Source organism: Onychostruthus taczanowskii, unplaced genomic scaffold (assembly GCF_017590055.1).
Source record: "Onychostruthus taczanowskii isolate IOZ18803 unplaced genomic scaffold, ASM1759005v1 scaffold56, whole genome shotgun sequence".
In the NCBI taxonomy this organism is placed as follows: Eukaryota; Metazoa; Chordata; class Aves; order Passeriformes; family Passeridae; genus Onychostruthus; species Onychostruthus taczanowskii.
Window position 1 is genome coordinate 3458111 of NW_024503235.1, and position 27473 is coordinate 3485583.

The 27473-nt window shown below is 51.3% G+C and overlaps 1 protein-coding gene across 1 annotated transcript; it reads right to left on the reverse strand.

The window, feature by feature from the left end:
• Positions 1 to 648: 648 nt before the first annotated feature.
• On the reverse strand, positions 649 to 27324 carry EPHA10 (EPH receptor A10). Its single transcript, XM_041417316.1, has 17 exons — positions 27260 to 27324; positions 25343 to 26012; positions 18403 to 18558; positions 16786 to 17127; positions 11280 to 11404; positions 8918 to 9080; positions 7739 to 7847; positions 7592 to 7647; positions 6090 to 6215; positions 4270 to 4337; positions 3972 to 4047; positions 3112 to 3206; positions 2822 to 3025; positions 2083 to 2232; positions 1713 to 1912; positions 1441 to 1605; positions 649 to 763 (listed from the first exon to the last, which is right to left on the reverse strand). The coding sequence occupies exons 2-17, from the start codon at positions 25944 to 25946 to the stop codon at positions 649 to 651; spliced, it is 2754 nt and encodes a 917-aa protein (XP_041273250.1). The 5' UTR covers positions 25947 to 26012; positions 27260 to 27324.
• Between the last annotated feature and the right edge of the window lie 149 nt (positions 27325 to 27473).

Genomic DNA, 27473 nt, shown 5'->3' on the forward strand with positions numbered 1-27473 from the left:
GGCAGGCAGCAGCATGCTGACAAAACAATGTGGATTGCATGGATGCAGCCAGCACCATTTCCTCTGTGCTTTACTGGAGAATATTTGGTTTTGTTCACCAACTGAAGTGTCAAAACTCAGTGAAGTAGCTCATGGAGCAGAAGGGATGCAACTGGGAAAGAGTTTCCTTCAGCACAGATGGGGAAAGTCACCTTCCAGGAGTTGGGCACTGGGTGAGAGCTGCTCTCTAAATATAAAAGCAATAAAAACTCCTTGTGGGGTTGCTGTGATCTGTCAGGTTGTATAAAAGCCCCCATGGATTCACCAGCAGGATACTAGATACAGAAGTGTTGGCTCTGGATTAAGACAGTGCAAAAAGGTCCATCCCACCCTGTGAACTCAACTACCACATGAAATGGCATCAATACACTTTGACTCATCTTACAAAACAGTGCTGGGGAGAGCCACGTCCACACGGGCACGCCGCACCGCCCCAGCAATCCTGGGCTGCCCCGGCACAGGCACAGGAGCCCTGCTCTCTTGCCACGTGCTTGGCAGCACCCAGAGGCTCCCACAGCCCACCTGAGACCCCCAGGTTTCAGAGGTGGGGCTGCTTGGGGCCAGCAGGCCTCTCCTGCCCAGGAGCTGCGTGCCTCTGCAGACACGGCGTCACACCTGCACGCCTCGGCCGTGCATCTGGATCACCTGGGCCCGCAGGCTCTGGATCCCACTCAGGATGGTCTTCTGGTGCTCTGCCAGCGTGATGCCCAGGCTCAGGATGTCTCTGCAAAGTGAGCCCCACATCAGCCACGACACACAACCCCAGTGGGGTCTTTCAGACAAACTCAGCTTGCAGCCACTCCAACAGGACACAACCTTCTCTCCACCTTCTCCCCTTCCTTGCTGATAGGCACGGGTTAACCATCACTGCCAACGGTGCAAAGGCAAGAGGAAGCAGGGCACTGCTGACAGGGCAGCCCTGGCCTGGCACTGCCCGGGAGGGGACACCCTCAGCAATAAAAACTGTCAGTGTCCCAAGAAACTTCCAAGCCTCAGCTGCCTGGGTAATTCCCAGCCACCATCTGCATCTGGAGACTTGACAGCTCAACAAGAGACATTGATTTTGAACAGATTACAGCATTAATTATCCACATTGTTGATGTGCATTTCACATCACCATGACCACTGTGTGCCCCAACACTGACTGCTTCCAGACGTGCACAAGTAAGAAATCCCCAACCTTTAGCCCCAGCCAAAGCAGCACTGACACTGACCAGGCATTCTGGGCTAACAGGAGCCTGCAGCAGGTGTGGGACAGCTCTGAGCCCACCACCCTGTGCTGCAGCACAAGAGGTTATCAATAAATCACAGTGGATGTGGTTCTGCTCTCTGGCAGGGGCAGGAAACTGCTGTCACTGCAGCCACAACACAGGGTTACAGCCAGGAGAAGGGGTCACTTACTGGGCTGTCATCCTGGCCACCGACTCCAGGTAGCAGTAGCCTGCAGCAGTGAAGTTGTCCTTGTATCTGCCCATTTCTATAGCTTCCAGCCACTCACCCACGGAGCTGAAGGACGGGAAGGCCGAGAAGGTTCTCTTGGAGAGGGGGATGGACGTGCCATGGGACCTGCCAGCAGAGAGGGTGGTGAAGGGGGAGTGGGGCACAGCAGGGCAGGGGGGGACGGGCAGCTGTGGCAAGAGGGTGGTCACCTGGGGCACGTAGAGCTGGGGCACGTGGACCTGGGGCACGTGGAGCTGGGACACTCAGGGGGCTCCAGGCTCTGCACCAACTTGCTCAAGGCATTGTGGATCTGCGAGAACTTGGGCCGCTGGCTGCGGTCCTTCTGCCAGCAGTTGAGCATCAGCTGGTGGAGGGGAGGCTGGCAGTTGGCTGGGGCAGGCAGGCGGAACCCATCCTCCACAGCCTTCATCACCTGCAGGACGTGAGGGGCTGGGGTCAGGTGCTGTGATGAAAACCAGAGGCAAACCCTGGGGCAAACCCCTGGGGCAAACCCCTGGGGCAATCCTCCCTCCTCACACTGGGCAGAGAGAGGCGTGGCACAGCCACTCCTTCAGCAGCACCGTGCAGCTGCAGGGCACTCACATCCTGGTGGGACATGTCCCAGTAGGGTCTCTCTCCGTAGGACATGACTTCCCACATGACGATCCCGAAGCTCCACACGTCGCTGGCAGGACTGAAGTGCTGGTACTGGACGGCCTCAGGGGCTGACCACAGCACCAGGCTCTTCCCACGCTGCACAGGCAGAAGGGCAGGAATGATTTACTTGCCCAGCAGGATGTGGCCAATGCTGGAATTCCCAGGTAGCCACCCACTGTTCATCGTGCCCTGCCTGGCATCACAGGGTGGGCACCAAACCCATGTGCCATGAGCACATTTAGTACTAAGAGAAAACTTTTCCCTCAATTTGTTTAAAACGTCACATTTAGTACTGAGAGAAAACTTTTCCCTCAATTTGTTTAAAATGTCACATTTAGTACTAAGAGAAAACTTTTTCCTCAATTTGTTTAAAAAGTACAACTGGCGTGCAAGTCCTGAAATATTAATGGGAGAGGAGAATGTCCCCAGGAAGAGCTGATGGCATTTTGTACACTGATATTTGAGGAAAACCACCTCACAGCTGTACAAACACAAGTCCCTCTGCCCTGATTTGTGCAGTGGGGTTGTGGCTGGAGCAGGTGTGGTGCTATGCAGGTCCCTGACCAAACACATTGGATTTCTACCTGAGAAAGAAGTCCAAGGTGCAGAGTCCCTGTTCGTACTTGAAGAAGGAAATGGGAACCTGGGAAAAGTATTGACAACAGAATGTGGAAATGCAGCTCACCATGGTGGAGAAGATGGTTTCCATCTTGTCTTCCTGTGGCTGTCTGAACCCTGTGATCTTGCATGCCAGGCTGCTGCTCACCAGGACCTTGTGGGCAGCAAGGCTTTTGTGCACGTAGCCCATCTCTGCCAAGTACGCCATGCCAGAGGCGATGCCCTGCAGCATGCAGACGAGCTGCGTGCCTGTCAGCTGCCCCTCGTGTTTCTGTGAAAGCAGAGCAGGAAAAGCCAAAGGGCAGCCACGGCAACAGGGCCAGGAGAGTCCAAGCTGGGCAGACACCCAGTACTCACTCTGAGGAAGGAGTCCAGCAGCCCGTTCCCCATGTACTCCATCACTATCATCATGGTGCTCCCTGCACAGACAGACAAGCAGCACGGTGTCAGCGCTGCCATCACTCAGACTCTGCAGGGGTTACAAATCCAGGTGCCAACCCCTGCACTGCCTGGCTTTTGGGGGAGATAAGGACAGTTTGTCAGCCAGGTTATAATGAGCACTAGGGCCAAGGCTTCCCTGCCATTCCCAGCCAGGAACGGATTCCAGTATCAGAAGCTCCTTTCATCTGGACTCTGAAGCACATCACAAAGGACAGCACAGCCCAGTGAAAGCAAAAGCAACCAGCTCAGCCAGAATACTTCCTTTCATAATAAAAAGCCTAGTTAGAATCAGCTCACATGCTCTGGTTTCTTTGGATTTACACGAATATCCATTTGGCTATCACATCCATAGCCTGGTTCTGCACACACGCTCAAGGGAGAGAGCTGCAGCAGTCAGTCTCATCTGTTTTACTGACAGAATCTCACTTCAATTGACTTTTAGTAAGAGCACACATGCTTGGCTGCTAAGCCAGTCCCACTACCTGCATTTATTAATCTAGCTGCAAGTTTTTATTAATCACCAGCAGGCAAACCCAGCTGATGCATGTGGGAACAGCTGCTCTCCAGGTAGCCAGCTGCACCTCTAGCACCAGGTTACCTCTCCAATGCAGCAGCTTAAACCCACTCCTGTCACTGTCACATTTTCTGAAAAATCCTCTTTGCCCAGGATTCTTCTCCTGAGAAGCTGAGAAGCCTCAGAGAGAAATTAAAACAATAATTATCTGATTGCTCCTCCTGTGTTTGCTGCTTTGGAATGTGGTCTGGAGATTGTTTACCAACTGGCCATTGTTTGATTGGTTTCATGTGAGTTGTTTTTACTTCATGACCAATCACCATCAGCTGTGTTGGACTCTGAGGAGTCAGTCACGAGTTTTCATTATCATTCTTGTTAAGCCTTCTGTCTCTATCCTTTCTCTATTCTTTAGTATACTTTTAGTATAGCATTCTGACCTAGGGTGAGGTTGTGGTGCTTGTATCCCCAATGGTGTGTTCTGTTGGTGCTGGATATTATGTTCTGTGCCTTCAAGACTGGCTCTGAAGAGCGAATGTTTTGTTTTGGTTTTTGTTATCAGCCTGCTCCCCCATGGCTGGCAGGACGGAGGGCAGCTTCAGGCACCCCCGGCACATCTCCCCAAACTCTCCTGCACAGCAGAGAAAGGGGTGAAACTTGCAGTGTGATGTCATGGTTTACCCTCAGAACCCCGGGTCCCTCCCCTGAAGTTTCCTTGCCCAGGTGTGTCAGTCACCTCTCTCACACACCCTGACCCCTGCTGAGTACTGTCTGTCAATCCTGGAGTCCATGAGTGATTGGCAGACCCAAAGGATGCCCTCCACCCCTGGGGGGCATTGGTCCATCCAGGTGTCCCTTGTCCCCTGAGACCTCCTCTCCTGTACCTGGTTGGTGGCTTCCTACCCCATCCCTGCCCCTCTCCCCCGGTAGAAGGGCAAGCACACCATGCAGTCAGAGTTCTGTTGGAGCTGTTGCTGGATTCAGAGGCCTGCAGGCCAGAATAAAAGCTCTGGATTAAAACCCTCCATCAGAACCGACTCCTTCCTTCACCATGGCCTTACAGCTTCTCCAGCACAGGGAAACCTGAGGAGCAGACCCTCCAGGGAGGCAGCTCCATCCCGCTGCCACCAGAGCCCCGGCACGCCTGGACTTGTCCCAGCACACCCAGCTGCATCTTCCAGCTAGCCAAAAGTGTCTCTGGGGTGAAACACCACAGCTGCCACTATTTGGTTCAGCAGCAGGGGTCAAGACAAGCCAAGGCAAGCCCTGTCTGCAATATGGGTCATATTCCAATATTAAACAGATCCCTGGCAGGACTGCTGCCGCTCACACCAGGCCATCCTGAGCACTGTGCTGGCCCTCAGCCACCTCCAGAGCCTCTCAGTGTTCTCTCCATGCTCTGCTCCAGTGCATATTGTGTTTTAGCCCATGAGAGGAGGAGTAACCCCTGTCACTGAGGTCACACTCTGAGCCTGGCTGGTTCTGCCTCCTGCTCTGCTTCACACAGAGCTGGACACAGCAGGGCTGTGCAATCCTCAAGGAAGGATTCCTGCAATCCTGAAGGAAGAACATCCCACTGCACAGCCATGAGCTCCACAACAGGAGCTACGGAATTCCCAACATAAAAAAACAATATTGGCTTCACAGCAAAAAGCGTGTAGCTATGAACAGCTTTATTGATTTGGAAATCAGGTTATTGTTAGGTCAGCAGTGAGACAAACACACTCCCAATTTTCTTAGATTTAAATGTCTTCCTTACTAATTTCTTCCTTGATTTTTCAAACACCAGTTTGCTCATGAAAAGTACATGGGGCTCCTCTGAGCTGCTCCACACTGCAGTTCAGAGGCAACCTCATCCTCTCTTCAGTGTCCTCTCCCCTTCAACACTGTCCTTCAGCTGCAGGCAAAGCACTCCCTCCTCCCCTCCTCCACCTCTGCTGCTGCTATAGCTGAATTTATCTTTAGGAAAACAAATGACAAAGAATGATCACGTTTCCCACATTCTGGCACGCAGTAGCCATTAAGGCTCTAGGGTCCAGTCAGGGGATTTTAATTTGCTTTTAAGTTTTAGGCAGTGAAGTTGATGAAAATCGATAAATCATTAGGTTCACGTATTTATAAATAGTTTTCATGCTGCTGTCAAACAGCCCAGATGCAGATAATTGCTGATGCTTTCTGGTCTGCGTGGCGTTTGCTTGGCTGTGCTCAGTGCCTCAGGTAAACACCAGGAATGTGGAACAAAGCTTCTGGATAAAACCCTCAGCAGCCCCACTCCCATCCTCTGCTGCAGGCAGGAACCCCAGGACTGGAGCAATGTCATGGCTCTGCCATGGCCCAGTGAAAGGGGAGCACACCAGCACAGCCACCACCCCGTGGGACTTGCCTGTCCTGATAATCCTCTCAATTTTGATGCTGGCATTGTCCAGTTCCTTGGCAAAGAGGTGCACGGCCTGCATGGGGTCTTCGCAGGTGCTGGGGTCAATGTATGTCCTCCTGGTTGGTATTTTAACTGCAGGAAAGGCAGAAAGGGCAGGGGAGAGGGGCTCAGCAGCACTTCCACCCACCCATCCTGGGAAACACTATCCCAGCTCATCCATCTCCTGGTCTGTGGGCAGAACCAACGTGCCACCTTTCTATAAGCAAAGCAAAAGATTCAGTTCTAAGGTTTCTAAGATTTTTTTTTTAGGATTGAGTGAATCCAACTGCTCTCTCCACTGGGTAAAGGAGAGCAGCCCCTTTGCTCCAGTAAAGCTCCCACCCTCCAAAGCTAACTGAAATGGTCAAGGCAGGCTCTTCTACTTCTGAGGTGCTTTGGGGAACAGAAAAGCATGTGTGCACTCCATGGGCTTGTGCCAGGAATCAAATAAACTCATCAGTCACGATATCTGAATTCCCTCTGATAACTGCTGTCTGTAAAAATTATTGCTGCTCAATAATCCAGAGTAGTCCCAGAAAACAAGGCTGTTTGCTTGTGTTCATGAGAAGCTGACAATAATTTATACACCCCACGGAAGCTGCAGGTATCCCCATTTCCTCTGGCAGGCAGTGACCCTCACGCAGCAAGGACAGACATTGGCACACGGAGCTGTCAAGCCCACGGTCCTCAGAGAGCCTTGCTGTGCTGGCCCCTGCTCTGGGGTAACACAGGCTGACAGCACTTCAAGAGTGAGGGCTCAGGGCTGCTTTGGTGGGTTATTCACAATGATAGACACAGGTGTTGTGATGTCATGGCTTGCCTCAGTTACCCCAGTCCTTCCCCAGGTGTGTCAATCACCTCTCCTTTCTCCCACCCTGACTCCTGCTGGGCACTGTCTATCAACCCAGGAATTCCAGGGGCTGCCGAGTGATTGGCAGATCCAAAAGATGCTCTCCATCCCTGGGGGCCATTGGTGCATCCAGGTGTCCTTTTTGCCCCTGAGATCTCCTACCCTGTACCTGGCTGGTGGTCCTTAGATTCCTCCCCTTCCCCGAGTAAAAGGCAAGGAGACCACGCGGTTGGAGTTCTGTTGGAGCTGTTGCTGGATTCAGAGGCCTGCGGCCCAGAATAAAAGCTATGGATTAAAACCCTCCATCAGAACCAACTCCTTCCTTCACCATGGCCTTACAGCTTCTCCAGCACAGGGAGGCCTGAGGAGTGACCCTCTAAAAGAGAAGCTCCAGCCCACCAGCATCGGAGCTCGGGCGTGCCTGGGCTTGCCCTATTGTGCCCAGCTGTGACCCACAGCTAGCCAGAGTGTCTCTGGGTGCAAACACCACAGTTGCCAATAGCCAGAGTGTCAGCAGAGCCAGATAAGCCAAGGCACGTTCCATTCAGCAATATTGGTATATTCCAATCCACAGGGATCCCCACAGTCACACCGGCCGTGACAGCCAGGGGCCACTTACAGTGGAAGTACAGCTCCTCGTCCCCATCCTGGCTGGCTTTGCTGTACCCACACTGCCTGCAAAGAGAATGAAGATGCACACCAGCACGTGGGCAGTAGCTCCTTACCCCAGGTGAAACCCCCCTGGAGCACGCCTGGCCCTGCTCACCTCCTCCAGACCATCACACCGACCACCAGGGACAGCAGCACCGTCAGCCCCACGATGGCCACCACGGCGATGATGAGGACGGGGTTCTGCTCACTGGAGGCCACTGTCACTGCAGGAGGGAAGCAGAGCCACTCATCAACGTGCTCTGGGGCAGGTTTGAGGAGAGGACGTGCCCTGGTCACTGCTCCCATGGCCAGCCTGTGTCCTCCAGAAGAGCTGTGGGAGTTTGGCTGCTTTTCACCATCCTCACAACAATTCAGGTTCTGGCTCAGCTTTAAGAGGCCAGGCTGGTGGGATCAGTCCAACATGCTGGGCAGTGCTGGGCACTGCTGCACCAGCTCCTGGTGCTGGTAATCAGAGCTGAGGAAGAATCCTGTTTATCAGAGGACCATATCAAAATTTATGGCCTTACAAATAGTTTTCTTTCATCACATTAATCCCTTTTCCTCCTGCTTTTGCAAACAGGGGTATTAGATAGCTACATTCTCTATAAAATTTTTATTGGCTTCAATTAATTCTGAAATGTCTTCTGTATGGCAAATGAAGGCAATTTAAAGCCCTGTTAAACACAATCTGTGGGAGCTGTTCTGAGCCAGCCAGCTCAGCCTTGCTCTTCCAGCCAGCGTGGGGGATTGTGCCGAAGCCCAACATCCCTCCAGCCTTCTCTTGGTGAAATAAGATGCTTTTGGACCACAGTTATGAATGGGAATTTAAAAGGAGAAGTCTCAGCAGATAACACTGATGCTGGCTGCCCTGAGCCAGCCAAGGGGTAGGCAAGCCAAGTGTCCCCTGAGCCAGGACAGCAGCGGGAGGCAGGCAGCAGTCATGAGCTAAGCCTGTTTTTGGGCAATCTCAGCCAAAGAGCAGAGCCTGTCCCAGCCTCCTCGTGAGAAAGGAGCCAGAGAGCAACTGCCCTCCTTGACTCTTCACTGAGAAGAGACAGGACAGGCTCCCCCAGGACAGGCAGGGCAGCAGGACCAACCTCATCAAAATCTAATGGGAAAATGCAAGCACAAGCAAATTCCTGGATGGCAGTGGCCCTTAGACCTGGAGGAGCAGAACCAGAGGAACAAGTGCTGCTCCATGAAACCAGGAGCAGCTGGGGCACGAGCTGCAAGCACAGCCTCCCCAGAGCTCAGCTCAGAGCCCTGGCAGGGACACGAGCCCTGCTGCACTTACACTCTGCCAAGGTCTCCACTTCAATGCCAGGATTGAAGTTCCCATAGTCTGGAGAGGAAGATGTTCTGATCTGGAAAATGTAGAGGGTTCCAGGCTTCAGGTTATTGACTGTCACGGCTGTTGATGTGGTTTTCACAGTTGAGTAACTTTGATCTCTCTGATCCTGCGAAATAATGAGATACCTGAGATGGAGCTGGAGTGACAGCTGTGCCACAGAGCCAGCATGGCACAGTCGTGTCCTCAGCTCTGGGTCCCATGAGGACAGAGAGCCAAAGAGCCAGCCTCCAAAAGAAACAGTACATTCACTGGATGTCTGATCAACAGAAATTACATGGGAAGGTCACAGGAAATGGCAGATGGAGGTGGATGGTGCTATGAAGGCATGAAGGCAGAAGATGGGGTGGTGGGGAGCAGCTGTGCCACCCCTCATGGCAACATCTCCCTGTGCCAGGCTGAGCTGTGGCACCAGCCAGCCCTTCCCTGCTCCACTGCTGCATTTTTCTGTGGCTTGAGATATAGAACAGAACAGCAGTATTGGAGCAAATCTGTGTGCATTGGAAAATAGCAGGTGGAGCCCCAAGAGGCACCCCAGCCCCACAGTGTGGCACAGGCAGTGTCCCAGCCCCACAGTGTGGCACAGGCAGTGTCCCAGCCCCACAGTGTGGCACAGGCAGTGTCCCACAGTCCAGCACAGGCAGTGTCCCACAGCCCCACAGTCCAGCACAGGCAGTGTCCCAGCCCCACAGTGTGGCACAGGCAGTGTCCCAGCCCCACAATCCAGCACAGGCAGTGTCCCAGCCCCACAATCCAGCACAGGCAGTGTCCCACAGCCCCACAGTCCAGCACAGGCAGTATTCCACAGCCCCACAGTCTGGCATGGGCACAAGCAGCAGCCACTCACTGCACTGCTCACACCACTATCAAATGTGTTTCCATTTAATACACATTTTCCCCTTTGAATCTTCACAGTAAAAACAAAAGCTTTAAAAGCAGAGATTAGGAACTAAGTTGATATCCATGTCAGCATCAAGAGCCTCATTTCAGTGAATAACTGCTAAACTGAATTTAAATTCTCTACTCAGGGAGGAAGGTTCCTCATTTCATACCCCAAGTATCATGTTGCTGCAGCCCATTTGCACAGGAATTAATGTCTCGGGCTCCAGCATTTGCCCTCCTCCACAGATCCCTCCTCTCGAATCTATCAGATGCTGAAAATCACATTAATATGAATCAGCTTCACGGTAGCTTGTTTCTAAATACAGAATGCTGACATGTCACCTGCACAGTGTGCCTGACACGCCGTCAGCTCCATAACGAGCCTGAGCACACGCAGATAAGGTAATTTGCAGAACTGTGTCATAAACTGCATTCATTTGGATTCAGAGCCTTGTCCCTGCTCTGCCTACTGGTATTTCTCCAAAAATTCCCAACCTACTGCACCTGTCAAACAGCAGCAATTTTTAAAATCAAGAAACTGTCATAAAAATATTTGCTTGGTCCCCTCCCATGTAGAAGGGCCACCCACAGTCACAGGTTTGTGGCTCTCAGCCCTAAACCAGTGCAGACCACAAGGTCCAACACTCTCCTGGAGAGCAGGCTGGGAATGCAGACAGCATCTCCTCCAGGATGTAGGAACCCAGTGTGGTGTCAGTCCCTGCCTAGCTGCGGTCACAGATGGATGGGCAGGGGGGCAAGGGAAGGACACAGAGCCAGGGGGCACAAGCAGAGCCCGTGGCAGTGCCCAGTGTCACCAGCCAGGGGTCTGTACAAATCACAAACGGGATGGGACTGCTGGGGAAGGCATCTCAAGCTGTTTTATTTTCCAGCATCACTTCATTACATGGTTATGACAATGGGAAGATGCCAGCAGCTCACATCCCCGGCAGCAGACAAAGAACTTAATGTTACAACTCACTTTAAAAGTTTTTTGACCAATCACACAAAGCAAAAGCATATTGACAGTAGTTTAATCCAACCACTATAAGCACTCGTAACTTTTGTTAAAGCAATTTAAAGCAATGCTTGCTTATTTTGAATACAATACCGGCTTGTAAGCCTTAAAACACAATGCACAGAGCCCCATTATTAAGCTTAGAACTTATTAATAAGTTCTAAGAACTAAGCTTATTAATATCTTGCTAGATATACTTTTCTGTATCTTAAGGAGTTATTCTAGACAAGTGTTAATACACAGACCATTGTTCCATTTGTCCTTACTTTTCTACTTCTTACATAATTTTCCTGCTGACCAATCTCATGGCTACTGCTTCGCTCTAATCACAGTTCTGCTGTCTCTGAGGCCTGCCTTTTGCAGCTTTCCCAAAACCCTCTGATTTTAAGGATTCCCACACCCATAGCCTACCTTCTCAAAGTACTTGACCTCGTACTCGGTGCCATTGGCAGTCAGGAAGCCTGGCTCCTGCCAGGACAGGGAGACACTCTTCTGCTCCACTTTGTCTGTGCGGATGTCAGTGACAGGAGTTGGCACTGAAAATGCAGAGAGGAAAAGGGCAGTGACTGAGGGGCTGCTCCAGTAAAACCTTTCACTCCAACAGCTGCAGCGTGTGTGGCTTCTGCAGACACCAGTTCCCTCTCTCTGAATCAGGACTGGAATAGCTCTGAGCTGGTGGCCATCCCGTGGGAGAAGAGAGTGGTAAAACACAACAGTTTGGTAATCCATGGGCAGCCTGCAACACTGCAGTGGAAAACTGGCAAAAATCCTGACAGCACCCTCCACCCCTAATGCTGCTGAGGGGGCTGAGGATGGGCTGGTGTCCTGGGCTCTGAACCCCTGCTGAGGATGTCTGGGAGAGGCAAAACACAATCTTTGATCGGGAGGGCTGGTGGGACACACCAAGGCCTCCTGAAGCACCTCACACCAGATCCACCCCATGCAGCTGGACTGCTGAGGGTATGACCCCTGCTCTGAGAGCAGCCTGTGCCTCAGCAGCTGCCTGTGTATTTCTGGTCAGCACAAACTCCCTCCCCGACATGCTTGCAACCATTTAGTTCATCCACTGCAAGATGCACTTGCCAATATTCCCATTTTAACCAGGTTTGGCTCCAAACAAATTTCCAGACTATGCAGGCAGCAGCTCACAGCCTCAGGCACAGCAAAAGCTGCACAGGGATATTGACTGTTCCCAGCTTGTCCTACTTCCCATCAAATCAGGACATTCTCTGGACCCATCTCTGTCCTACCTCCTCTCCCATGGAAAGGAACAAGTCCTTAGAAAGTAAACTTAAGTATCTGTGAAATTTTGTATTTATTACTTAGCTCATTAATCTTTGCTGAAATAAAAAGCCCTCCTGATGTTTTATTCATGGTGATTTGCTCCTTGATTCCAAATAATTTTGGCTTCCTGTGAGAGGGGTCAAAGGGGCTCCTGTGCAGCTGCCATGGCCCACACATGGCTCCCTCTGCTGTGACCCACCCCAGGGTGTGGGACAGAGCCCAACATTGTCCCCCAGCTCTTGCCTTGGGTCCTGTAAGATAAGCTAAGTGTTCCTTACTGTGTTGTATGATCCCCATCAATAAAATATCACACAGCTGCCCTCCTGTGTCTCTGAACCCTGGAAATGGACTGGAGAGACCTGACTGCATGGTCCTGACTGTTAACAAAGTCAGCAGGAAAAATCCTACTCACTCACAGATGTGCTTTAGAGCAGAGCCCAGAGTACATGACAGAAAAGTAGGTGCCAGTCTCAAACATGTTTAAAAAACATTAAAGAAAATCACACAGACTATAAAGCATTTCACACTGTGAAAAAAAAATGTGTTTCCCATCAATATTTTAAGCTCGCCTATCATTGCCTCTATTCAAAAAAGCAAACATTAAATTATTCACCACTCTGCCTGATTTTATAAACTCCATTCCCCTCTACGTGGGTTTTCTCCTGTTGATTAACCAGCATAGCAGCAGAACAGCATAAAACTACATGTGGCAGTGTGTCCTTCCCCAGAACAACTCGCTGCATCCAGCAGCTGCACTTGGGCACCTGCTCGTGCCAGAGAGAGCCACCTCTCCCCTCCCTCACCAGTCACTAACATCCCAACCCAGAACACGCCTCAGAGATCTCCATTCCAAAGCAGAGAAGCTGCCTCACCAGTCAGCAGGCAGCCCTTCCAGGGCAAAGACCCCAGGAGCTCAGCCCCAGAGCTGGCTCATCCTGCAGCCCCACTGCCCCAGGGTGACTGAATCAGCCCTGGGCATACACAGGCAAATCTACTTTGGAGGACCAAATCCAGCTCAACCCCCTTCTCCAGCCTCAGGAAGGAGGATGCATTCTGGTACTGGTTGCATTATTAATCAGCAGCAGATTTAAAAGCTCTTTAAGGCAGGAGCCTTGTATTCCTGCCGGGAATACAAATGACAGTGGCCTGGAGTGCACATTTACATGGCTAATGCAGCTCCACACCTGCAGGCAAACAGTTCCCCTCACTCCTCAAACACTTTTATTTAGTCCCATGCTGGGGACAGATTAGAAAAAACACAGTATTAATTTTGCCACCTGCAGACTAAATTGCTTCTCCTCTTTTCGCTGCAATTACAAGGAACGATGGACAATTCCCTCTGGTGACTGCTGGAGGGGAAGGACAGCATGGAGCTGCACTCGGAGCTGGATTAGAGGAGCAGGATCTGACAGCTAAATAAGGTGTTGTTTCTTGTTTAATTTTTCCTCTGAACCTGCTTATCAGCAGACAGGGCTCCCCTGCAACTTCCGAGACCACAGCACGACAGCCACCGTGGAATGCAGCACTGCCCAGGCATCCCTGGAGTCTCCCTCCTCCTGACCTCTGGCCCCATCCAGCACTTCTGTGGTGGGCTCTAGTGACAAGGAGCTGCAGAGTCAGGACTCCAAGAAACCTGTGGAGCAGCTGCCCAGGCTGTCCCTGCCAGCTGTGGCTCCATGTCCTGCCCATGCAGGGTCCCCTCCTCGCATTGAGTTCTTTCAGACAAACTCAGCTTGCAGCCACTCCAACAGGACACAACCTTCTCTCCACCTTCTCCCCTTCCTTGCTGATAGGCACGGGTTAACCATCACTGCCACAGCCTGCCAACGGTGCAAAGGCAAGAGGAAGCAGGGCACTGCTGACAGGGCAGCCCTGGCCTGGCACTGCCCGGGAGGGGACACCCTCAGCAATAAAAACTGTCAGTGTCCCAAGAAACTTCCAAGCCTCAGCTGCCTGGGTAATTCCCAGCCACCATCTGCATCTGGAGACTTGACAGCTCAACAAGAGACATTGATTTTGAACAGATTACAGCATTAATTATCCACATTGTTGACATGGATTTCAGTTCCCTCAGGAGTACACGGTATCGAGCAAGGGGCTGAGATTTCCCCCTGCCCCAGGGGAAAAGCTGTTCTTAGCAGCCAAGGCATGGGCTGGCATCACTGACTTGCTGCTTTGCTCCCTAAGAGAACGGGGCACTCACTGCCCACAGCTGAGCTTGTGCCCAGCTCAGACCTGGGGGCTCAGGCAAGGTGGGAGCTCCATGGCACCGGTCCCTCTGCCTGCACCAGGCTGGAGGAATGGCTTTTTATCAGACTTCTCTAAGCTCACCACACCCCAGCCTGTCCTCTGTCCCCCTGGCCTGAGCTCAGGAGGCAGAAGACCTTCCCAGAGCTAAATCCATCCTTGAACAGCAAAGATCCTAATGAGGAATGACACCTCTGCTGAGGAGCAGTCTGCAGCCCAGCATCCCCCAGTGGAGCCACGGGGATTATGGTACGAGGGGAGAGAAAGCAGCAACGTGCACAAAAACCATTTGATCAAGTGGTAAGAAAATTATTTGTAACAAGATCAAAGTTTAATCTCTTCAGATGAAATTGTTGGCCACTTCCTGCCAAGAGGTACCTGAGGATCATCTGTCTCCATTAACTGTGGCTTGGGAAAGGGTTTTAATGCAAATTAATAATGTAACTGCAGAGGAATGGACAAGGACACGACAAGCCAGAGCCGACTGTCCTTCAGCAGAACCAACAGCACAGGAGGGACCCGACTGTCCTTTGGCACAGACAACAGCTGAGGAGGGACTCCTCAGCCAACCCCTCTGGTCAGGAACCTGCCCACAGGCATGGGCACTCACTCCCCTTTACCTGAGGGAAATGCCAAACTGGAAATGGAAGGGGACAATTAGGGTAAGAACTGTGTCACAGACCAGCGCAGGATAGAGAGTGGAAATCAATTTTTTTTGTTTCTGAAGGATAGCCAACATTTGAATTATCTGTTTTAAGGAGGGTTTTTTTTGATGAATGGGCTGGAAGTGCTGCTTCATCAAAGGGGGTTTTATAATTTATAAATTCAAACTGCAGCCAGATCACAGAGCAGACTTGTCCCTTCACACCCAGGCTGTCACCACGCTCACTCCTTGCATCCCAGAGGCATCAGCTGGAACCCTCTGAGAGTGCCATGGGCCAGCCTTCATCTGCCCCTCTGCCCAGCAAAGCACCCAGGACAAATATGCCTGTGCCCCCAGGACAAACCAAGCAGGAATGGGGTGATAGTAAAAGATTTTAAAATCATAGAAAATTCGCAGAGTTAGAAAGAAAGTTAGGCCTAGTAGGCCCTGGGAAAATGTTAAAGGTAGGCCCTGGGAAATGTTAGGCCTTGTGTTTGCTAGATTATGTGAAACTGCACCTGTGTAACCAGTGTATGATAAATGATACGATTGTTAGATGTGATGGTTACTTAATAATTAGATGTAATTATTGTTTAATCATAAGAAGAATCATGAGAAACTATGTTCAAAGGTTTGATGGGGATCACGAGAAACCCATGCTTGGACGAAATCAATGTATACAACAGAACAATGTAAGTTTAATAATTAATATGTAAGTTATAGAACGATAGAATATAAAACATGTTCAGCCCGAACCCATGTCAGAGTCAGATTTGGGTCTGTGTACCCCTGACACCCAGAGCTCTTTAATAAAAGAACCTGCATATAATCATTCTGCGATTGTGTTTCTGAACTCCGACGGGGCACTGCCACAGCACAGGCCTGAGGATGGTGACCACAGCACCCACAGGCTCTGTGTCCTCCCAGCAGCAAAGCCACCAAAACCCTGCCTGCAGAGCAGATTCCTGTAAGAGACAGTCTGGAGTTTCCCTCATTTGCCTCGTGATTGTCACAAGGGCCCTGAAGTCCCCCGACAGGAGCTCTGGCCTGGCTGAGGCGGATGTTTTCTGGATGTTATGCCACGTGATTGTTTGCAATCACCAGCGAGCACAGGATCACTGGTGATTGCACTGGTGATTGCCCACTGGTGCCTTCACAGCACACTGCTTTGAACAGGTTCTGAGAAATGGTGGCCTGTCCTTGCACACCTGCACCTGCCTCACACGTTCTGACAAGCAGTGGCCTGTCCTTGCACGCTCGCTCCTGCCTCACAGACCGAGGGGTCTCAACACAACGGCCCATGAATCTTCCCCACATTTTGGCTGATGCCGCTCACTTTGGATTGAGACTATATAAACTGCAGCTTTGGAGACGACTTCGGTGAGCCCCCACGGACAACGGTGAATCTGTGTGGCTGCACCATGACGATTCCGTCTCATTGGTAGCTACATTCCCCTTCCCCCCTTTTTCTTTCTGTCCTTTATTTCCTTTTCAATTTCCTCTCGATTTCCTTTTAGATCCCTCTATCACATTTGCTGCTGGCCCTCAGTAAAGGCGCATTTGCTGTGATTAAATGACAGTCCCCTGCCGTTTGTCTTTTGCACTCTCGGGATCGGCAAACGAACCACCACGACCCCGCTTGCCCTAGCGGATTGTGACACCCCCACACCCCAAAACTGACCCGCCAGAGCAAAGCACCCCAGGGGGGGAAAACAGCGCGCTGTCCCCGCGTGTGCCACGTACCTGCAGGGCCCGTGGACACGTTGACCTCGGCGTACTGCTGGCCGGCCAGCGGGCTGACGGCCGAGACGCCGTTGAGGGCCAGCACGCGGATGGTGTAGTTGGCGTGAGGCAGCAGGTTCACCAGGGTGACCGTGCGCCCCACCAGCCCCGTCTGCTGCGGCACGAAGCCCACGCTGCTGCCACACTGCTGGCAGCGCCCCGCTGGCACCGCGGGGCACCGGCCGCACCACAGGCTGTAGGTGAGGTCGCTGCGGCCGCCCGCGTCGGCCGGGGCGCTCCACTGCAGCACCAGGGAGGACTGGCGCAGGCTGTACACCAGGTTCCTCGGGGCAGAGGGTGGGCCTGCAAGGAAAAGAGTGTCAGTGTACAGGTGTAGGGATGTGCTTCCTGTTGGCGGAGTGACTAAATTATTCTTTGTTTAGAAAGGGGAAAAGCACACAAGTTTCTCTCCCAGTTTCTCTCCCTACACCTCGTAGGACCTTTGGGATTTCACCTCAGACCTGTGGCTGTCTGACCAAGAGGTCCCACCTAGGTAATTCACTAAAAAAGGAAAGAAACAAAGGAAATAATCACTTTTGTGGGGTGTTCTAGCAGGAGCAAGAACCGCTTGCCTCTGCAAAACCTGGCTCGGTTTTTCTCTGTAAGAGCTTTGTCATCTTGCCTTTTATTAAACCTTTCTATGTTTCCAACACTACCTCAGAAGCCATCCTGCTAATTTCATGTCGTTTGGGGTTGCTGAGCTATCTCAGGTGTGATGGGTTTCTCTGGGAGCTCATAAGACCTGGCTCGAAGAGTAACACATCACAAACCTCAAGATCTCTCTGGGAGCAGCACAGCAGGCACTGGGGGTAGAGCACAAGGGCACAGTCCTGGACAGCCACAGCCAGAGGTGGCATGAGGGGACACAGAGGTCCTGGACAGCCACAGCCAGGGGTGGCACAAGGGGACATGTGGACAGCAACAGCCAGGGGTGGCATGAGGGGACACAGAGGTCCTGGACAGCCACAGCCAGGGGTGGCACAAGGGGACATGTGGACAGCCACAGCCAGGGGTGGCACGAGGGGACACAGAGGTCCTGGACAGCCACAGCCAGGGGTGGCACGAGGGGACATGGAGGCACTGGTGTGTGCAACACAGTGGGACAGAGGATCCCAGCTGCAGGGACGTGTGTGCACCACAAGCCACATCTCACAGTGTGCATGAGGAGCCCCTGGCTGGAGCCCTGAGCAGCACTGGCCCCAGGAGCCCACTCCTGGTCAGACACTGCCTGGCCATGCTCTGCAGAGACAGAGGGTTCCTCATCCCTGTGCTGGCAGCTGGACAGCATCCATCACCAGAGCAGCTGGAGTCCAGTCCAATTAACTAGAGGCCATTTAATTAAAACCTGTGAATTATAGTCACTAAATGACTGTGCCCCAGTTTATCAGGGAGTCTGTGAGCCTGACTGCACATCTGCCTGATGTGTCTGATCAGTCTGGGTTGTAGGGACAGCCCCTCCATGCCCTCCCCAGTGCACAGACCCCGAGGTGAGCACACAGAGCAGGCACAGCCCTGGGCACTGCAGGACAGACAGAGTGCTGGACAGACAGACAGAGTGCTGGACAGACAGAGACCTACGTGTGCAGGAGGCAGATGGTGGGTCTGAAGGAGACCTGGAGTAATTTGTCTGGCACAAACAGAACGTGGAGGCTTCCTCAGGTGTGAAGCTGTGCTCAGGGCATGGAGAACAGAGAGGGAGACGGAGGGAGAGCTTGTAAAACCCTGGAAGGCAAGCTGAAAGAGAGAGAGGCTGTTAAGGGGAGAGCAGCACAGGATAAATTGGGACATGTCTGGTGACTGCATTTCCCTGGAGCCTCCTGTGCTGCCCCTGGCCAGCAGACACCACCCTCTAAGCTGCTTTCCCTGAGCACCTGCATGATCCTGGCACCAAAAAAGATGTCCCTTGGTTTTACCCATTTGGGTTCTGTAGCTCTGCACTGACTTTCATAGTAAATGTCATTCCCTATCTAGGGTGCTAGATAAACTAGGAAAAAATAGCAAATGTTAAAATTACTCCTGAAACTTCCAGTTCCCTCTTTAGAATTGAGAAACCAAATCAGAACTGGTAGTGTATTCATAGAATGGAGACAGATTGTGCTTTTTTCCTTTAGTTAGGCAGCACTGACCACCACCCAGGGCAGAAACATCACTGCATCAGACACGACAGGAAAATCAATCCTGTTTACAAACATGATGGGATCCAAGCATTAAACCCAAACCCCATCCCTCAGATGTGCCTGTCACACAAACCTGACACCTCATCGCAGGAAACTGAACATTTCCAATTAGAAGTGTCTTTCAGAATAGTCCACCCTGTTTTCTAACAGCCAGAAGTAAGTTCACAGAAGTGTCTGTCATTAAAAACGGCACAAAATGCCCCAATTTGCATGTCCCAGGAGCAGGCACCACAACCCCATGTGAGTGTGTCCCATGAGGAGCCACGGGCTTTACTTCCTACATTTTTTTTTCCCTTGGCTGTCCAAAACTTGCCCTTGAGAAGAACAAAAGTGCCCAGCACACGTGATGCATCATATGTGTGTCTCTGTTTCTTTTTTCAGACAAACTCCCACCCTCTTCCACCTCATCCTACAAGTGTTTTTCTTGGTCTCCAGCTGGTTTAGGTGTCCCTGTCATTTCACAGTGCTTATTTCTGCAGTGGGTATGTGACAGCTCTCGGGGGATCAGGTCATCAATTTATAGAATGAAATTCTCTTTTTTTGTACACTGCTTTCTATCCTGTTCCTGGTCCTCTGGTGCTACCACACGTAAATTATTAAACAATAAAATTCAATAATTCAATGTCCCAGAGCCAAAGAGAAGCAGTCAGATGGGTCAGATGGATCAAGTGCCTCTCTCCAGCTCCACACTGCTGACCACAGCAGCTCCTCAAGCGGGCCTGGTCCCTGTCACTGGCAGAGGGAGCACATTCCCCCCTCTGTGTAACACTGTCTGCACCCTGCCAAACCAGCAGCACAGAGAGCTGCACTTGTCTGGGAGGCAGCTTGGCTGATAACCCAGCATGAAGTAACCTTGGGAAAGGCTTCTCTCTGCACCTCACCTGACACAGCTCCTCAGGCAGGAGCGGGTGTTTTTGGAGAGAGCAACGTCCTCTCTCATTCCCAGCCTGTGCCACAGGGAAAGCAGGGCTGACTGAGGAAGCAGCAAGGAAAATGCATGGTTTCCTACTCCAGTGGCACAGGACAGCTTTCCATTTCCCTTCCCAGTGAAGTCCTACCAGCAACAGCACTGAGTGTGCCAGCATGAATTAATAACAGCTGCAGCCTCACTCAAAATGCCTATACAGGCATTTATAATTAACACTACAACTCGGGTGTCTTCCAAAATCAATTCCTTTCCAGTTTTGGTCATGGAATTGTATCTGACAAAGTTCATCTGCTTTAATGTGTGTTAATTTTCTCTGCTGAAGCAGACATTCATAAAAATGCTCTTTAGGAAAGCCACAGCTGGAGAGACAGGCAGCCAGCACTGGGGGTGCCACAGCAAGAACCAGGACAGCAGCACAGGCTGAGGCACCCCAGCAGCCTGACAATCCCAGTCCCTCCCAGCAAAGGGCACACTGGGAGCACTGGGCCCCTCCAGCTCTCAGACTTGCATCCAGCCCTTTGAGCAGCACTCAACCCTGCAATCTCACCACTGTCACCCAAGGTGTTCACAATGCATCTCTCACAGGAGCTCTTGCTCCTGCTGACCCCTCCCTGGACCAGGCTGGCACAGCCCTACTCCATCCATCTAAATCCCATTAGCAAGTCACTGTTTATTATGTTCCAAACATTTCATCAGTGCTTCAGAGGCAAAGTGCCTCAGGCCAGCACAGTGGGAAGGAGGGAGCAGCAGCCCCAAGAAGGGACAGATGCTGCCAGCCAGTGCCCATGGACGAGGACAGGCTGCCCAAACCAGACAGGGCACCCTGTGTAAATCACTGACAGGACAGAGCATCAGTGGTGCACTGAGGTGGACAAAGAGCCTTGCTGAAAAACATCCTCGGGTAGCAGAGAGGCTGCTGCCCTCTCCACACTGAGTTTGAGATCTCACCTTGCCTTACTGCACCAGCTGTGATCAATACTGCAGGCAGAGAGAAGGGACAGCAGTCGTGTCCAATCTGTGAGCCAGGTGAGAGGGACAAAGTCAGCATGAAGAGCAATCAATGCAAGCACTGAGTCAGGCTCTTCTCACCTCGGTTCCATGTCTGCCAGGATGGGAACTTCAGGCTGTACCACCCCAGAGAATCCAAAAGCACCTTGCCTTCCACACAGTTTGGAGGTTTTTAACAACTGGTGTTCAACAAGCAGCCTATGGTCCAACACATTGCCAGCAATTCTGACACCTCTAGACAATGCTACTCTGTAATTTTTGTCCTTGTTAAATAATTTGTGGAGTACTAAAATGAAAACCTGTGTCCAAGGGCAAGATCCTTGTGCATCCCCAACAACAAACTCTTAACAGCCAAAATTAAATTTAGTGATTTAGTCCAGAACAAAGACAGTCTTGAAATATCTAACAGAGTGCATTTGATGAATCCAGCCAGGACTGACAGAACCTCCTTGCTATTTATGCCAGAATGTTCCTCAAGGACACACTGAAGCAGGCACATCTGCTGAGCCAAGTGCAATTCACTGCTGTCTCTCAGCTCCCTAATGCACCCACCCAACAGTCCCTGTGAAGGACTGGCTGACCAGCCTCTCCAGGGCCCTCTGAGCACTTCAGCTCACACAAACCCCCTCAGATGTGGGCAAGACATGTCCCCTCCGGATTTCAACAGCCCATCCAACACCTTCACCCAGCAGCCAGATATCCACGACCTTAACCTCACAGGAATTCTGCAAACAACTTGTGATGCTTGTAATTGTCAGAGTAGCTTGCTCTGAAATGAAATGTCACGGAGCGATTTGTGTCTGGATCTGTCACCACTTCCAAAGCCATAATTATTTCAGACACGCTGTGAGCAGCAATGGAACAATGTGCAATCCCAAATGATGAATACCTCCAAGCCTGGCCATTACTGCAGAGAGATTTTACACGGCTGCTCCATGTGTGTGAGCAACAAACACCCAGCTGATCCCACCTCACAACCGCCCTCAATGTGCCCAGCTCCAGAATTCCTCTGGAATTTCCTCCAGTTCCACACAGCTGCAAGCACAGGGTCTGACTGTAGGATGCCTGTGGCTGCATCCTTGATGAAAGTAGAACCTGGTGCTTTGTGCAACTTGCAGAGCCCCAGGAGGGAAAATAAACGTATGCATAATCCTCCAGCATCAGTCAGCAGATAAAGTACACTCCAGGAGCACTTACAGGTTTGTAAGTTAATGTATAAAAGATGAAACAAATCAAAAGCTCCAAGTGCTGTACATTTGGATCTATCTTTTTTCTATTTAAACAGAAAAGCAGACCTCAGGCTTCAGGAGGTAGCTTTGCAGTAAATGACAAAATATTGTCATTTATTATTTTAGATTTCTCTAACTTTCAATTGAACTGTTTCTTTTCCACCTAAGGACACTGCAGTGACACAATGGTGTGGTGGGACATATCCAATGGACAGAAGAGCATCTGACTCACCCCACATCCCACTCCCACCCTAAACCTCTGCTTTCTCCCTAAGAGAGATACAAATAAATCTTCCTTGTGTCTTGTCCACAGCAGGTTGAATTCAACATGATGCCCAAAAATCCACCCAGTGATGCAGACAAGGAGGGGGAATTTCTGTTATTCCCCATTTCAAACAGCACCTGTGGACAAGGCTGTCACTGAAGCCACTTCCTGTGCAAGGTTTTAAAGAGATGAGCAACACTCATCTCTTTAAAAGGTCATTTAAAAATCCTGACAAAGCACTAGAAACAATTTCAACTCTAAAACTGTTCCAGTGACGTCATTTCCATGTAGACAAGGAACAGGGACACTAATTAGCCCATCATTGGCCAGACCAAGCAGGGCTCCAGGTGCTGGTGAGGGGCAGCAGAGCATGGGACACAGCAGCAGGCAGAGCTGGCTCCTGCCAGTGCTGTCAGAAGTGGAGGAAAATGAATTGAGGAGGAAACTTTGCCAGAGCACAAATTTACGTTTCTGTCAAAGAAGAGTGGCTGGCAGCTATTTTTGGTAACTGGCCTCCATCATATTAATGCAATGTCTGGTTTAAGTTGTCTTATTTGCAGCAAATCTGGCTGGTAAATATTAACCTTGAGCTTTGTTGAAATTCTCCTTGCAGATATTACTAGGGATTGGATAGAAGAGAGGAAGCAGAAGGAGACAACTTTGAATGAAAATGTTAGGCAGATCTCCCACATCACGGCTTCATTTACACAAAAACTATTGCTACACATCAAAAACAACCAGAATAAAGGGGCTACAGCTCACACCTGACAAAATTAATAGCAAAAAGACATCAAAGCTGAGAAGGCAAGTGAAAACAAAACAGGGATGGGCAAGGGATCATCCACAGAGCACAGGACTGCCCAATTGCCTGCCATGCATCTTCTGGGAACGGGTTTTATGGTCAGAGTAAGAACAGAGCAGCAGCTGGCTACAGAGATACATCAGACAAGACAAGTCTGAGTGTATTTTCAGTGACAAATTCTCCTCTTCTTTGTGAGTGGGTGTTGAACAGACACTAAAATTGTGCAGTCCCACCCCAGAGGTGGCTGCACTCCAACAAACACCAAAACAATTCATCAGAAACATGCAGGCTTGTCAGGAGTGCTGGAGCAGTGGTGCAGGACAGGAGGATGGACGTGGAAAGACTCAGCTTTCCTGCAGCCAGAATTAGCAGAGTCAGAAGTCCTATTGGCCTTTTTGTCATCTCTCCTAATTTCAGAGTGAGGACACAAACCTTCTCTTGGTACAGGATGCTTTCAGTAATTAAATCAGGGTTACAGGGACACCAGCTCTGCCACCAAGGTTAAACACCTTCACCAGTTCATCTCCTGCTTCCTCCACTGCTGCCACCACCACAGTCCTGCTGCCAGCACCACCCTCAAGCACCACCCTGGCCCCCATGCCACCCACAGGCACCAGCAAAGCCCCCACCACCCCCAATCCACCACCCAGACCTCTCAGGCCCACAAGAGCTGCAACAGAGACTCTGGCCAAGAAGTTTTGTGGGCCAGCAGGATCCACACCCTCGGAGCCCTCCAAAGCCACCTCCACAGGGTCACGGTGGTGGAGCCAGGTGTGTTGTGCCACCAAACTGCCAAAGCATCCACCTGCCTCCAGCCCAAGGGCTTTTGTCCTCATTGAAGCTTTCATCAGAAATCTTTTAAAGCTATTCACTTAGCACTATGCTAATGCAGGGCTGCAAACAAACCCAAAACTTTCAACCCTTAAAAACTATTTTCTGATATTTGACCCGACATCAGACGCTGCTCCACAGAGAATGACTAATGACCTGCTTTCTGTGAGAGGGGAGAGAAACTTAATTATGTCCATTAAATTACTTCAAATATTTTTCCTCAGAGAATATGAATTATTTAAACTCAACACAGAGAAACCTGAAACATTAGAAAAAGCCTTCTGGGACTCACTATGTAAATCCCCACTCCAAACAGATGTGGAAAGCATGGCAAGCTGCCATGCAGCCACTGAAGCAATCAACAGCACTGAGATTTCAATTTGATAGCTTTAATAAGGTCTTCTTAAGGAGAAGCCACTGCCCAGAGCACTGGGAAGGGCATCCCACCACCTGGAGGAAGGCAGCACCATCAGCACAGTGAAAAGCCTGGAGGTGCTGCTGAAGGGCAGAAAGCTCACTCTCCTACTGCACCACCTGCCTCCAGTGCAGGGCAACTCCACCTGCCTGGGACTTACTTAGCTGGTTTCCTCTCAATCTGTTGTTGAGGTGAAAAGGGAGACATCCAAGGTATCACCTGGACACCAGGCATGGGTAGCAAAGGGACTTTTCAGATGTATTTTACTGAAGAATTCACCTCCTTTCCCAGGTCCAAGCTGGCAAGAAGGTGCCCAGGGGTGGCATTAGCCCAGCAACTCTCTCCATTCAGAGGCTCCACACTCTGAGGAAGAGCATGACAGCCAGCATCCCACACCTGGCTCTCACCTGCCTTTGAAAGAAAGGTCACAGCCTCAGGTTCATTAGTGGGATGCCTTGTTAAGGCAGAGGGTACATCCATTTTTGCAGCTGCCCTTAAACATAACCTTGTGAGCTGTAAAATTACCAAATTATTAAACCGTGTCCAAAGCGTATCAATAGGGATATTAATGTTCTAGAGTAATTTTAACATTACAGATAAAGCTGTGGGAAATGCCTGACAGCACCCAGAGCTCTGACACATCTGCTCAACCAGCACCAGGCTGCAGAGGAGCCCCATGCCCTCCAGCTGCCACCCTCCAAACAAACCTCTGGTGCTTCACTGGGGAGCTGCCATCACCCAAACCAACATACTGCTGCAAAAGACAATTCCACCTGTCCAAACTGTGCTCAGGCACCAGAGAGGTCTGGCAGCAGCATGGACTGACAGACAAAACCTGCCAGGAGACCAACGGCCACGTTTACCTCTGCATGCCCCATCCTTCTCCTCAAAGCCAGGGCTGCACATGCATTTCCCTACGGGCACCAGCCACTCGCCCTCTGCGCTGCAGTGCATCCGAGGGGGGTTATCCACGTCCACCTCAGCATGGGCAACACAAGTGCCCTTAACCTCCACCAGCGTCACAAAGGCCGTCTCTGCCACCGTGTCTGGGAACGTGGCCAAGTTCTGCACGGTGCTCAGACACTTCTTGTAATAAACCCGCACGGAGACCAGCGCCACACAGGCGCCCACGTCCTGGAAGCCCAGGTGGAAGCCTCTCTTGCTCAGGTGCCCAATCTCCCTGAGCTCAGTGTTCAGCTTCATCTTGCGCTCGCCCAGGTCTCCCTGCGTGAAGCTCTCGTCGGCAGCGATGGTGTCGATCTTGGTGTGCTTGCCCTCACGGACGCTGCGGCCCAGGTCGGAGTCAGACTCCACGTAGTACAGGTTGAAAGTCTCCTTGCAGCTGCTCGTCACGCCAGGGATGCTGTTGCAGTCCCGCAGGGTGAACTTCAGCTCAATGAAGATCCTCTGGCCGTCACGCCTGGCGATCCAGCCCGTCTGCAGCCAGTTGTTCTGGTTGGGCTCCATGACGTTGCAGACCTGGTACGTGCGTATCGGCTTGTAGGTCTCATCCACGCCACTGATCTCTTCCCACTGGGGACAGAACACAAAGCTCGGGAGCTGGCCCAGCAGAGACACGCCAGACAGCATAAATGTCACTGCCACAAGCCCCCCGCCACAGCCATTATGCTGTAGGCACTGGAAGTCCTCAGCCCACCGAACCCACCAGCTGCACTAACCCTGCTCCTGGGCCACCCAACAGCTGAGCTCTCCACAGAGGTGCAGACGTGAAAACGCAACCAGAAAGGCAGCGCTGCCAGCAGGTTTTGGAAAACAAAGCCTGACTCTGGACACATCATCTGCTGAGGAGCCAGAGCCTTCATCTCCCACACACTCCTCAGATTTTCTGTCCCTGGGAAGGTGCATCCACACAGTGCTGCCACACAGTGTAATGCTGGATGGGGTTGGGCCACCCAGAGAAATCCAAGATTTCCAAGAAATCCATCTCTAAGGAGATGTGACACCAGTGACACCATCACACGAGGATGTCAAACACCTTCGTGAACAGCAGCAGCTTCTCTGCCAGGAGAAGTTTTAGCTGCAACAGGACAAACCCTCCGACTGCAAGTGAAACAGTGTTCCCCCAAATCTATCAGCAGAGATTCTGATCAGAGAAATGATGATTCAACCCTCACAGCCTAAATGACAACCTGGCAATTTCCCAAAGCAATTCTTTCTGGGGGTAAATTTATGCAAAACAGTCAAAACATATCCAGAACAGAGTTTCTTCTGCAAACAGCTGTGCCACGCAGATGACTCCAGGACCTACCCCTTTTCCGTCTGAACTCTTTGTTTCCATTCGGGAAAATTAACCCAAAGCTGCAAGGAGCACAACTCCAAGCCTACTGAAAGTGGCTTTAGACCAACACCAGCAGCAAAGCCAGGGGCTGATGAAACAAACATTACATGGCACAGCTCCCAGTGTCCTCCCCAGCCACAGCCCTCGGATTCTAAGGGCTTGACTGACCCTTGGTGCTCATGCTGGTGTGCGATCCACAACACAAAGCCTTAACGAGCCAGTGTTTATTGGCTTGTTTTAGCAGCGTAAAATCCCTTCTGAGGAGGGACCTCACTCCTCGCTCTGCTCCCAGGGGCTCCGATCATGCCAAGCTACCCATCGACCTTGCATGAGGAGGTCCCGCGGCTGCCAGCCCCACCCCAGCTCTGTGCAAGCAAAGCTCTCACAGGCAGCACTTCGAACGCTGCTGAGCACCAAGAGGCTGACAGAGCCTTTCACCCTCTCCAGCGGTGCAGAGGGACAGTCCCAGCCCCGTGCTTACCCCGTTCGAGGGGTGTGAGGTCCAGCCCAGCTCCGCCTGCGATTCCTTCGAGTCCAGCAGGACAACTGCAGGGAAGGCAGCATGTTAGGAAAACCACTGACACTGGAAATGCTGGTTTAAAAACAACGCTGGTAAAACCCACCGTGTCCATGCATTGGGAAGCTCAGTGCCATGCTGTGCCATGTCCCAGGGCACGGGAGCAGCTCCCACCCCG

Excerpts from the sequence above, each read along its gene's own strand:
- EPHA10 (XM_041417316.1), bottom strand. The coding sequence starts at position 25,946 with ATGGAGCCCAACCAGAACAACTGGCTGCAGACGGGCTGGATCGCCAGG. Across the intron at positions 1,606-1,712 it reads TCCACGTGCCCCAGGTCCAC|GTCCCATGGCACGTCCATCC; the intron begins GTGCCCCAGCTC and ends CTCTGCTGGCAG. Across the intron at positions 764-1,440 it reads GTGGCCAGGATGACAGCCCA|AGACATCCTGAGCCTGGGCA; the intron begins GTAAGTGACCCC and ends CTCACTTTGCAG.